The following is a 12,931-nucleotide window of genomic DNA, read 5'->3' on the forward strand; positions in this document are numbered from 1 at the left end:
TATATATATTATAATATGTTTGCTTTGTATAAATATAAAATTAAGAACGTTGCACAGTGACTAATAAAAATATTGCAATTATCGCAATCAATTCTAATTTTTGACTTATGTAAAAACACAACATCTCTGCATTGAATTATTTTTTGTATATTTTTGTAATGTATTAACTTGTAACATATAACTTGTTTCGATTTTACAGTAAATAATTTTTTGCATCATTTAACATGAATTAAGATCATATTGTATTAGAAAAACATTGAAAGCTTGCTTGTTCACTACACTAACTTTTTCATAAATTAACATTTCTATCACTTATAAAACTACTGAAGTGATAGATATGTAATTCCAGTGTGATTACTCTTAATTTAACCAGGTGCAAATTTAACATTCTTTTCTAGCATAAGCATAATGATATATTTCTAATAAATATGCAGCATTTTAAATTTTATATAAATCATTGTTGAGGTAATAAACAATAAGGCAAAAATCTGTCACATACTATATCATTTTACTATCTATAGCAAGTAGTACACGCAACAATTTCTATTCAAGTTTTAATTAAATCATGCGTGATCATTATATTGTATGAATAATTAAGTAAAACGTCTTTTATATTTGTTTCAATAAGTTCATAAAAATATTGAATCTTCAAAAGCAAAAGAATATAATTCTTGAAATTACCGCAATTTGCTTCAAGTTCTACTTTGAAGAAAATTTTCTGGCATTAGATTTCTAGATTTAATGCGCGTCTGATTTCAAAAACACATTATAAGCCTCTTCATTCATTAAGTTCTTGAGCTCGTCTGAGTTGTTTAACTCTACTTTGAATAGCCAACCGTCTTTGTAACAAGATTTATTAATTAACCCGGGTTTACTTTCAACTGCCTCATTTTTCGCTGTGACTCTCCCACTGACCGGACTTGTCAATTCTGAAGCTGCCTTCACTGATTCTAGAGCTCCACATTCCTCTAAAAAAATCATAGTTAATCTGTGAAAAACATTTCGAATATATTTCCAGTCTAAATTTTAAATTAATGTCGTAAATTACAACTAAATGTAAGTATAGCAAAAAATTAGATAAGCCAAAGCTTAAACTAATAATAATTAAGTTTATATCAATAGCTTTGACTTCTATTGTTTAATTTTCTTTTCTCGATTGTACATCTTAAAATTTCGTGTTAAAATAAATTTTTAAAAATAAGGAAAAATGTATTAAACATTCCAAAGTTATAGAAGAATGGATAGTCTTTTTTTCAAGAGACATTTCAGTTTATGTTTCTAGAGATAATCTTTTCAATTTCTGAAATTTTTCCGAAATTTGGTTGCGCTAGGTAAAAAAATGTCATATCAACTACCATTTTTCTTGATTGCCGATCCTACATCGGGAAGTTGCGCGTACACCACATCTCCGAGAGCATCCTGCGCGTAATCCGATATACCGACTGTGCCGATTTTGCCATCTACTGTTACCCATTCGTGTTTATCAGTGTACCATCGTTCTGAAAAATCATGCGTTTATCTTGTAACTGTGATTCGATTTATTTTCAATGGAGCTGCATACAAGATTTATAATGTAATATATTTAAATTGTACAATAAAAGCATTTGTACCGAAAAAATAAAAAAATATAATAAAACATTAATTCTTGGACTTCGGTCAAACTTTTTTCGAACTAACTTGATCGAAGTGAATTGAATTAACTTATCAAGTAATAATATCTGAATTATTTTGTTAACATGAATAACTATCAATTTTTTGTTCGAAAAAAAATAATGTCGAAATATATATTGAAAAGAGTGAAATTAAGAACAATAATTCTACCAATCGAATGAATTCTTTTGATGATGGACTTGATAAGTCTATTTATTTAATTATATTTTCTTTATGTTATCTGTATCTGTAAAAATTTCGATTATTCTTATTAAAATAAATTTATACATGCACTCATTCTTTTATTCAAGTATGTCATTTTGACTTTTTGAAATTAATTAATGTTTTTATTAATTAATGTTTAATTGTCTTTCAGTCAACATAAATTAAATGAGTCTTATGAGACTTAATAATGTCAGGAATTGCTTTTGATGTTAATTCCGGCGGTTCAATCGTTCATAGTTGAAAAAATTGTATTAAATTAACATACTTCACATGTTCGGTTCACCTAACTTTTATGCTAATTTAATAAATACAAAGTGAATATATTAAAAAATAACCAAACATTATGCAAAAATTAACACAAAAATGTAACATCTGACATAAATTGGAAGCAAATTATGGAAACATATTTCTTCAACAATATTAGCATTTATAATTTGGTAAATTTAAATATATAAATTTTAAATATGTTAAATTAACATGCATATCCATCTTTTATCTATTTATCTTAAAATTTATGTTTTAAAATTATATTTTTGTTACTTATTCACTTATTCATAAATTGTATTATTTTAACAGTAAAAACTAATTATCAATTTAACACAACACATTTAACAAGGATTGGTTTTAACATAAATATAAAATGTTTTTTATTCGTGTTGAGATTAAGTTAATCGAACTTTGATCGAATTCGTTCTATTATTTTAATTACAACAAATATTTATATATTATATATAAAATTTCATATATATATATATATATATATAAATTTATATAAATTATCTCACACACACACACACACACACACACACAAATATATATAAAATTATTTTTACACAATTTATGTAATATCAATTTATACATACATATCATACACAATTCATTCAATTATGCGACGCGCGCGCGCGCATGTGTTTACAAATCACATGAATTTCTCACGAGCCTTCATTAATATCAATAATTATAAACTTATAAACAAGACAAGAAGCGAAGAAAACAATAGACAGTACTCGGCGATGAAATCGTTTCTTTGGTACTACAAATAGTTTTAGTAAATACATACTGACGCTTTTTAAAAAGCCAAGCCAGCGTGGCTCATTCTCACTTACCATCTCTCAAATACTGAGTTGTGGTTATGGATCGCATTATGACAAGGGCTATCTTCGACTTCGCAGTTGTATAGAGCAAATCGTGCGAGACAGTTTTTATCACGCACCTGCTAATCTGGGTGATCAATCTTGCCATTTTTCCTTCGCCGTCGCGATCGCCGTGCAGAGCAACGCGCACGAACTGTCCTAACCTCTATTTTTTTTCACTTTATGAAGATAAGGCCGCACGCGCGAATGTAACCGGCAGTGAGAGCAAAACGGAGCCGATTGATATTCTTGGTCGAATAATGAAAGACAAGATTACAATCCAGTCTCAGCACTTTTCTATCATTATCGGCTCCTCTCTTATCTCATCTCAGAAATTTAATTGAACTAAATTCGAACGAGTCAACATGATCAAGCACAGGATGTACCATGGATAACACGTTCGAATCTCAAAATTATCAAAAATACATTTTTTTTAAATCTTAGCTTTCTGTTTTTCTCTATTCGAAATATATAAATGCTGATTACGTACATAAGAACTATCGCGAGTACAATTGCAACACAAATAGCATATGACCTTCAGTCTTGAGCAACCGCGAGTTAGTTTTTATATATTAGTTTCATATTTCTGTTATCAATCAGAATCGTCAACAGCGAATGTCGTGTTACTTATTAAATTATAAGAATGATATCTTGAATGATTGAGTCGTTGAAAATTAGAAAGAAATAAAAAGGAATGACATATATAGATTGTAAATTAGACAGATTCAAAATTTAATACTATATAATTTGCTCCGATTACACATGATCAAATAATATAAAGACAATTTCGTACAATTTTTCGACTTGCAAAAAATAAACACAACACTAATCACATGTTGAAATTTTGATAAAATAAAAGCATTTATTGCATTATAATCTGCAGCTAAATTTTGTACATTAGGTAGATGTACATAGAATATCTACATTATTCTAGATATATTAAAAAAAAAAAAAAAAAAAAAAGGGAGAGATCAAATTGATTGCATCTTGCATAATTACATTCAAATTAGATATTAAAATAGCTTTCATTTCATTACATAATAATCAAAAATATTACCATGTTATTGTTATAGAGTTTTCTTTTATTATTTATATGCATTACCATAAAAGATTTCTGAATATCTTCAAAAATAAAATTAATTCTTGCGTAATTTTATTATTTTGAGACATAATTTTGCTCATTTGCACAACAAAAAATGAAGTTTTCTAGAAATTAAATTTGAATATCTAAAGCTATTAAAATTTTGTAATGTTAATTTTGAAATGTAATTTTGATGTAATAATTACAGAAAAATAAAATTATATACAGAGGAATAAAATATCTTTTTAAATTTTCTTTACGTTTCTTTTTTTGCAATTGAAAAAAAATGAGAACTTTTTAATTATATCGTTATTAAAATAAATGAGCGCTTTAATCCTTCCTTGTAAAGTAATAAAAGTTGTAAAATAATAAAAGTATTGTTTTGATTTGACATTGTGCCTGAAAAACTTAAAATTTTTTTATTAAATTATAATGAAATAAGTTACAGGGTAACTTAGAAGAGCCAACCGCAGCACTTGGTGTGTGAACTTATTTTATATATTTTAAAGAAATTACATGAATTTGATATTCAATCTTACTCTATTAAAATCGAAGTTTTTACATGTTGTGGCTACCTGTTTGAACCATCATCAGAAATATAATAAATCAAATTACAGTTGAAATTCGTCTCACGTTCACATGTGAAGAGCTATAATTATTATTCTGGAAACAGCTTATCAAAAAATGTTATATTCTAAGAAGATGAATTTCAAGTATAATTTGATTTATTGTATTTCTGATGATGGCTCAAACAGATAGCCGTAAACTTATTTCATTATAATTGTTATTAATTAGAATCCTTCATTTTCGTTTTATTTTTAATAATTTTTCATTAAATATTTTCTTGGGTGATGAGTGAAGAAAAGTGGGGCCACAAATTATACCACGGACGGAATCTTCAAAGTGTTTAAGAAAAATATTAAATACATTTAAAAAATTAATTCATAGAAATATGTAAGGCTATAATAAAAACAAAAGGGTTTTTTTTCAATCCGTGACAAAATCTTTATTATTTTGATTTAAAAAGATCTAATTATTGTAGATATATTGCCAAAATAAAAAAATTACGCAAGAATGTTTCATTTTTAAGATTGTTCACTTACTAAATATTAATACTATTACCACCTGAGATTGTAAAAATGAGATAAAAATCAAGCAAAATCAAGTAAAGCAGCTTGGTTTACATGCATAATATGTAGTTTGATAGAATTATAATTTCTTTTGTTCAACAATTCTAAGTAATCTTATAAAAGATTTGAAGTGTTTTGTCAATAAGTAAAAATTCATTATAAAGTAAATATGTAGAATTAGATGAAATATGTAATTTTATAGAATTTTATAAAATTATTAAATTTTAGAAAATTCTTATTCAAGATTATTATTATATGAACATGTGAATTAAGCTCAATCTTATAAGATGTAGAATTTAGATATAATTATATAGATATAAATATTTTTCGAAGCACGTGAGTTTAAGGGAACAGTAATAACACGCTTTGAGAACATTTCGTAATACATGTTATCAAAATTCTACAGTATCAATGACCTCACTGAATATCAGTGACCTTAGATATCGGCGTCATATTAAGATAGTTATATATTGTACATAAAAAATCGTTTGCAATGAAGAAAATATTCACATATCATATTATATATCTTTATATATCTTTTATATGTACGAATGCATTTCCTTTTATTTTTTATAAAAAATAGAAGGAAATATAAGGATATTTGAGTACAATATCTTTGAAGCGTAAGTGGAATAAACAGTTGAATAATATTCTGAAATAAATAATTATCTCAGAAATATTTGCTGTTCATAAAAAAAAAGTAAATAAAAAGATTCATATCTGGAGATACGATAGTATCCCGGTTCCTATATTACATCAAATTTATTTAAAATTGAAATTTAGTATATTAATATTATTTTAACAATTTGACACATTTGAAATAAAATTAATGCTAAAATATTCGAATACGTAATACTGTCCACATTCGACAAAAAATTTAATTATAAATCTAATAGTTAATATTTAATAGTCTGATATATATATCGTATATCGGAACATTAAATGAACAAGTCATAATACACAAGTCGTTACGTTATAATCCGATAACGGAAGAGCGTCCAGTTATATTGTGGATTGAGACTGGTATGGGTTTACTGAGACACCATTCATACCATACTTTCTTAGAACCACATCTGCGCCAGAAATGAACCACTATTTCATCTCCTGCTTTTAATTGTACTGGTTCCTGTGTATCGATAAATATTTTTTTTATCTACCACAAAACTTATATTTTGCAAGAATATTTACTTTAAAGAATAAAAATTATTTCACGTACCTTAAGTGGAAAAAAGATTGGAAACCAACTAAACATATCTGAGCTGTATGTGCTAGGTTCTATGCTTAATGTGATGTTTTCATATAAAACTGCTGTGAAGTATCCTGAAAATCCATGTAATACACAATTTTGTTCTACTTGAAAAGTCTTGATTTCATATCTCGAATTGTCAGCAAGAGCGTCTAAAAAAATACAAACATGTAAAGAAATTAAAATAATTAAAATATAAAATAATTAAAATATTGGATATTTTGTACAAACCTGTATTTGGATGTTTGAATGTAAAAAGTGGTTTCGGATTTGCTATATCGTATTTATTTTGAAGATGTACTACGTATAGAGTTTCAAAATGAGCTAACGGATGTTTGTCCTTATCTCTAAGTTGTCGCACTTCATTGTACAATTTAGAGGATTGCATAGGAGCTATGTATGAAGTGTATGATTGTGGTATGTTAATTCCGTCATCTGATAAAAATTTCAAACAAGTAGTTAAAGAAAAAATTAATACTATTAATGCAAGATTAACATCATTTACGTAATGTTGCATGTAATGCAAACCTCTTAAGAACTTAAGGACATTATCTAGACATTCTGGTGACAATTCGTTATCACCAAAGGATCCGAGTAATTCAGACACAATTATATCAGCTTTGTCCGGAGGATTCCATTCTCTCATATCGCATGATATCACTGTAACTTTTTCTTTCCACATATCTCTTTGAAGGGCTTGTAAACTATAAACATAGAATGAAATAATGAACACATGTAATTCACGATTATTTAAAATTTGATTGAAATTATTGGATAAAAAGTCTTCTCTAATTCATTTTAAAATAAATAAAAATTAAAATAAATAAGGATAAAATTGTTTCTTTATTAAACAAAATATCGATTCTTTCATTTTACTTTTAGCTTTATTAGCTTTTTTTCTTATCAAATTTAATTATATTACCATTTAATAAAGAAGAAATTTTAAAATATTTTAAAAAACAAAGATTTTTTTATCCAATCCAATATAATTGTTATTTTAAAATGGTCTCACGTTATTATGGCATTAGGATTCTTCTCCACTGCATATATCTTTACTTCCCGATATGCCATTTTCGCGGCATTCAGAGATGCGGTTACAAGCGGTCCTCTTCCAGCACCAACTACCATAATGATTCTAAAAATTTATAATCTTGTTATACATTTTTCTAAAGATATTATTTTTATTAATTAATATGATTCGACGATTACATCGTTCTTTCCTCTTGCATTTTATATACTATCGCATTTATAGCTTCGTATATAGCACTTTGATATTCTCGATATTTTATGGGATCCTTCTCAAATATTTCATAAGTTTGTGATTCGAGATTATCCATTAGAGGCTGTAATGGACATTGCAGATAGTCCTCATATCCTCGAGCAAATTTTTCCACCGTTCCATCATTTTGACATCCCTTAAAAAATGATATTATTTTGTATATTCTACAAAATTAAGTATTTATTTTTAGAAAACTTTTTTAATTTTACCTTCCATAAATAATCAAGATAGTTATGATAATAACTAACACTTTGATAACGTGAGGCCCCTGTTAAAATAAATTGTACTTCTTGGACAGCAAATCTTCTTACTAATGCTTGATGTGCTTTACTTAGTACTGGATATCCCTTTTTATTAGTTAGAAATAACGTTGTTGGCAAAATTAAACATCTCACTGGTTCTCCGAGCCACCTATCAATCTTTTAAATTTAAATTGGTTTATACATATACATTCATATTGCACAATTTTAATTTGCAAATTTAATTTAAACTACCTCTTCTTCTTCAGGCAAATCATGACTGACAATTAATGAAACTCCTAATTTTTTATTATAATCACATATTACTCTAAAAGAATTCCACCATTCCCATGGATTCTCGTCTTCCGGATAATCTTCTGTTCTATAAGAATAGGTTTGTCTAATTGGATTCTCCATAGGAACTTGTATCCATACCTATAATAATTAATATGTTTTCATAATTTAAAAAACTGTATTAATTTAACTGTACTAATTCTACAGTTTATAGATTTTATATCGGTAAATATATTTCCTTGTTGTTCAACATAAATAACATTATCTTTGTTTCAAAATATTTATTTTTAAAAGTATATTGAGTATTAATCACACATATCTTCTAATTAAAAAATTAAAACTATAAATTATAATTTAATGTGTATGCATATATGTATATATATGTGCTACCTGGAAAGTACAATTGTGATTTGATATTTTATCAGAAATGATCCTTGCAAGATTCACATTTTTGTTTATCCCGTATTTTAATTTTAAAGTCACTCCCGACAAACCAAAATGGCTAGCTAAGCCTAATTCCTGATTCAAAGTCTCTTCGCTATTTTTTCTAATAATTGGATTGGTCGAGTCAACATTGATAAGTGATGAAAACTTCGCAATTATTCTATTATTCCAATCTGCAATGTAATATTATTGATTCTATTTAAATTTGATTTTATTAATTTATTTTTTAAAATTATTGATATAATTCAGTGATCAGCTTTAGATACAATACTTTTGGTCAGATTTTTATGTCAGATAATGTGTATGTTCATTATCCCTTATTTGCCATTCATATCTTGAAAATGAATTAATAATAAAATCTGTGATACTTATCTCAGAAGCTTATAACAAAAAAATTTTATAACAGCAGAAGATACAATTCTATCATATGATAAGTCTATTTTTTATTGCTACACTTTCTGAACTGATATACACAGTGCATACAATAAATAAAACATGTTTGAAATATACATTTGTTTCACTTCAACTTATTGCATCGGTTCAGAGTGTAGCAATAAAAAAACAGACCTGATATCATTGTTCCTGGAACAAGGATAAGAAGAGAACATCAATATAAAAATGTAACTTAAAGTTATCTAATGCTGACTACTAATATAATTAATAAAATATAAGTATATATATTATAAATATATATTTAATTTATACCTGAACTGTTTAAAATTAAATCAGGCCTAGTGAGTGGTCCTGGACGATTTTTGGCAGATCCAGAAATAAATTCTCTTTTAAATAAAGGATGAACCAAGGAGACACAAATAAAATCATACCTGAAATCATGAATAAAAATAATAATGTACATATGCAAATTACAATAAATAAAGATAAGTAAAAAGCATGACATTTAAACATGTAATAACAATTTACCTTGATTCAGATGCATAAATTAAACAATCATTTAAATTTACAGCACAGCACAAATCCAATCCACACGAAAGCCGTTGATTTGTCATTGCAATATATATAATTAAATAATGTACTTTTTTTCTGAAATATTTTCGGATGAATATGATAAATGTGACTTTAATTCCTTTTATATATCATATTAAATGACCTATATATATAAAAAGAAAAATAATATAAAAACTTTACTTCGTAACATAAACAATCTGAATTAAGTAATCAATAAGTAATCAGAAATGTTGGTTTAACAATATTTTTGCTTTGTACGTACCGGCGATTTGATCAATACTAAATGTAGAATAAACAATAAATAAAATTACACGTGCACAACACGCGTAAAAGGTTATGTTTTATCAGAGAATACAATCGCAGACTATATAGATAGATAATCTATAGACTTTTAGCGGCCATGCCTGGCTGGGTTTAGCTGTTACTTTAGTTTGAAGGGCCTCTACAAAATGTCTACAAAATGTGAACATTGAACTATGTAGCCAATATCCATGATTCAATTGAATGTCCACAATTTTTTGGTTATATTTTTCGCTATATCCATGAATTTCAGTCCGTTAGATAGACAGACGAACAATCAATCTATCGGGGCTTGTAATAAGGGCCGGTTGTTTCATCTTTTGATAAATTTTATCTATGAGGTAAATTTGATAATTCGCGCATGTGATTGGGTCTTGTTACTTACACAACAGATAAAATTTACCAAAAGATGGAACAACCGGCTCTAAGTCTTGTTAGACAACTTACAGTTTTGTTATCTAATGGATTGAAATTCGTGGATATAGCGAAGAATACAATTAAATAATCGTCGACATTACCGACCGGATTGTGGACATTGATTGCATAGTTCAATGTCCACATTTTATGGACATAGAAGCACTTCAAAATAAAGTAACAGCTAAATCTCGAATATGGTCGTTCTTAGGCTTCTCTCTGCACATTGAACGCGTCAACGCTTACCGCGCGGAAGTTATCGCACTAATTAATAATTCTATGTTCTTAAGTCGGCCTCACCATATAAACTTCTAAAAATGATGTAATATTTCTTCCGCCGCGCGGCAAAAGTTGGATTGAGTTCAACTTTTGTGGCGCGGTGAAAATTACACATCTATTAAGCCGGTTCTGCATTAACTGCAAGCTGAAGCTCGCAAGTTTGATTTCAAAATGCAAGCTTCAGATTGGTTGTTGCAACAAATTTACGATCGACTTGCAACTAATGTAGAACTGGCTTTACTTCCGAGCAAGCGAGAAAGCGTTGATGGCTCACGTCAACTTCGCCGTACGGCAAGTGTTACCGTGTTTCTGTGTGCAGGAGCCGTATGAATATCGGCCTAAATATCGATGCTAGATTCTGATTAGAGGGTCTCTATAGCCGGTATTCATAGTCAGATCTTATATTCAATCCTGTGGGTTGCGTTCCAAAATTCAACTCTGTCAACTCGAGTATTATTTTATCTTTGTTGGTCACTAAATTAAATAAAAATAAAGAATACTCGGAGTTGAGGGTGTACAGCGGGTATGGTCATACTGCAAATGCTTTGAAGCATATTTTAATTGGTCAGTTTGTAAAATTCTTTCTTCTAATTGGTCCATCAAATGCTTCAAAGTATTTGTAGCGAGACTTTGACCACAGCCAGAATTAAGTTTTGGAACGCACCCTCCTGGTGTTGGTTTTATTTTGTGATCACGTGCTCTATACGCCGGTTTTCCATTATTACGGATTGACAATATCAACATCAATAAAACAAATATAAAGAATAAAGACCATTTGTTCTGAAACATCCTAAAAGATCTCTTAAGAGATTTGTTTTAGTGATGTTGATAATGTCAATAATGATACGATTTAAAAAAATCGGTTAAATGCTTAATATAACGCTTTCTCTTCTGATTTTCCTGTTATTATGTAAATTTGTATTTTATTGCGTTCAGAATAGATTCTGAAAAGAAAAATTGTTCAAGTGTCACTTTTGTTTCTTTATACTTTTTTTATACTGTTTTTGTTTCAAAGTTTTTTTAGTTAAGTCAGAAAATAATTTTTTAAATGATTTATGATAATTCTCTGCTCACTCTACATATTCTTTGCTTTAATTAATTAAAAGCAAATTATTTTTTTGTATAATTTAAATTATAGTAGTTTTGTGTTTCAAAATTTATATTTACCTTATTCTTTTTATGTAAACATCAAAAAACTTCGAAATATAAAAAATGTAACTTGAGTTTTCTAATAATTTTTCTTCTATTAAATATATTTTATACATGAAAATGCAAAAATTTATACTTACTTCTCTCAGGAAACAAATCGACACGAATGTTATTCTATCTGTATTATTCATGAAAAGAAAAATATAAAACGATGTTTATGTCGACTGCATTTCCTGAAGGAAAGCAGTCTATATTGATTATAATTGAAAATAATTATACAAATAAAATTCTTTACAGCTCCAGTGATGAGATATTAACTTTTATTACTGATCAAAATGATTTCAATGCTATCGAATCTATAACTTCAATGTTGACGCTTCAATTAGACAAGAAAAATGTCTTCAAAATTATTGATACGTTCTTTAACTCCAGAAAGATATGACAGATTTTGGATGTTTTATCGTCGTTTATATTCTAATAGTAGCATTATAAATGATCCAGTACCTGGGATCTCATTATTTCACATAAAACAAGTACTGAAGCAAAAGAATATTAATACCATTGATGGACATGCATGTCTAGTCACTGAGTGTCCTATATGTGATTCTGAAAAATCTAAAAAGGCAAATATTTATATTAATAAAACAACAGGTAAACCAAAATGTATAAAATAATAAAATGTATAGAACATATTTGATAGAAGGTACATAAAGAAATTGATAAAATAATTGTATCTTATACAAATATACTTGTTTATTACAGGATATTTTTTATGTGATAAATGCCATTCTAAAGGAGAATGGAATATATTGGAAAAATTTTTATTAACAAAATCAACCAAAGCAAATAATATGCAAAAAGAATTGGAAACTTTGAGAAATGCTATAAAAGTTCAAGAAGATTATGCTACAAAATGGAATAACATAGTGAAATCTAATCAGAAAATTGCAGATTTGTCATCAGAGTTATATGAAGAAGTTCTGAATATATTCTCTCTTCCAGTAAGATAATTAACATAGATTCAATGTTTACACACATACACACACACGCGCGCGCGCGCGCGCGCGCGCGCACACACACACACACACACACACACAACACA

At 27.7% G+C, this 12,931-nt stretch overlaps 3 protein-coding genes across 4 annotated transcripts in view; 1 reads left to right on the forward strand and 2 right to left on the reverse strand.

The window, feature by feature from the left end:
- LOC108684689 (glycine cleavage system H protein) overlaps window positions 1–3,519 on the reverse strand; it is a 6,075-nt gene extending 2,556 nt beyond the window's left edge. The window contains exons 1-3 of one of the 2 annotated variants that reach the window (XR_001931643.1): window positions 2,982–3,519; window positions 1,356–1,499; window positions 682–968 (exon numbers count right to left, since the gene is read on the reverse strand). Coding sequence is in view for 1 of the 2 variants with exons in the window: in XM_018189142.1 (XP_018044631.1) it covers window positions 739–968; window positions 1,356–1,499; window positions 2,982–3,117 (510 nt within the window). In the remaining variant the exon portion in view is untranslated. Of the gene's footprint in view, window positions 1–591; window positions 969–1,355; window positions 1,500–2,981 lie in introns of those variants that run through there. The other variant, XM_018189142.1, reaches the window with a different exon arrangement.
- Window positions 3,520–6,192: 2,673 nt separating this feature from the next.
- Window positions 6,193–9,728, reverse strand: LOC108684651 (protein arginine N-methyltransferase 5). Its single transcript, XM_018189082.1, has 11 exons — window positions 9,643–9,728; window positions 9,427–9,545; window positions 8,668–8,894; window positions 8,239–8,418; window positions 7,954–8,163; window positions 7,675–7,880; window positions 7,478–7,600; window positions 6,994–7,169; window positions 6,697–6,900; window positions 6,436–6,617; window positions 6,193–6,345 (listed from the first exon to the last, which is right to left on the reverse strand). Exons 1-11 carry the CDS (start codon window positions 9,726–9,728, stop codon window positions 6,193–6,195), a joined length of 1,866 nt encoding a protein of 621 aa, XP_018044571.1.
- A 2,496-nt stretch (window positions 9,729–12,224) lies between these two features.
- The window catches only part of LOC108684661 (twinkle protein, mitochondrial), a gene marked incomplete at its 3' end in the record, with an annotated part of 2,478 nt that continues 1,771 nt past the window's right edge, over window positions 12,225–12,931 (forward strand). Inside the window, exons 1-2 of the mRNA XM_018189097.1 lie at window positions 12,225–12,480; window positions 12,592–12,829. Coding sequence (XP_018044586.1) covers window positions 12,225–12,480; window positions 12,592–12,829 — 494 coding nt within the window. The remainder of the gene's footprint in view (window positions 12,481–12,591; window positions 12,830–12,931) is intronic.

Source organism: Atta colombica, unplaced genomic scaffold, assembly GCF_001594045.1.
Source record: "Atta colombica isolate Treedump-2 unplaced genomic scaffold, Acol1.0 scaffold137, whole genome shotgun sequence".
Classification (NCBI taxonomy): Eukaryota; Metazoa; Arthropoda; class Insecta; order Hymenoptera; family Formicidae; genus Atta; species Atta colombica.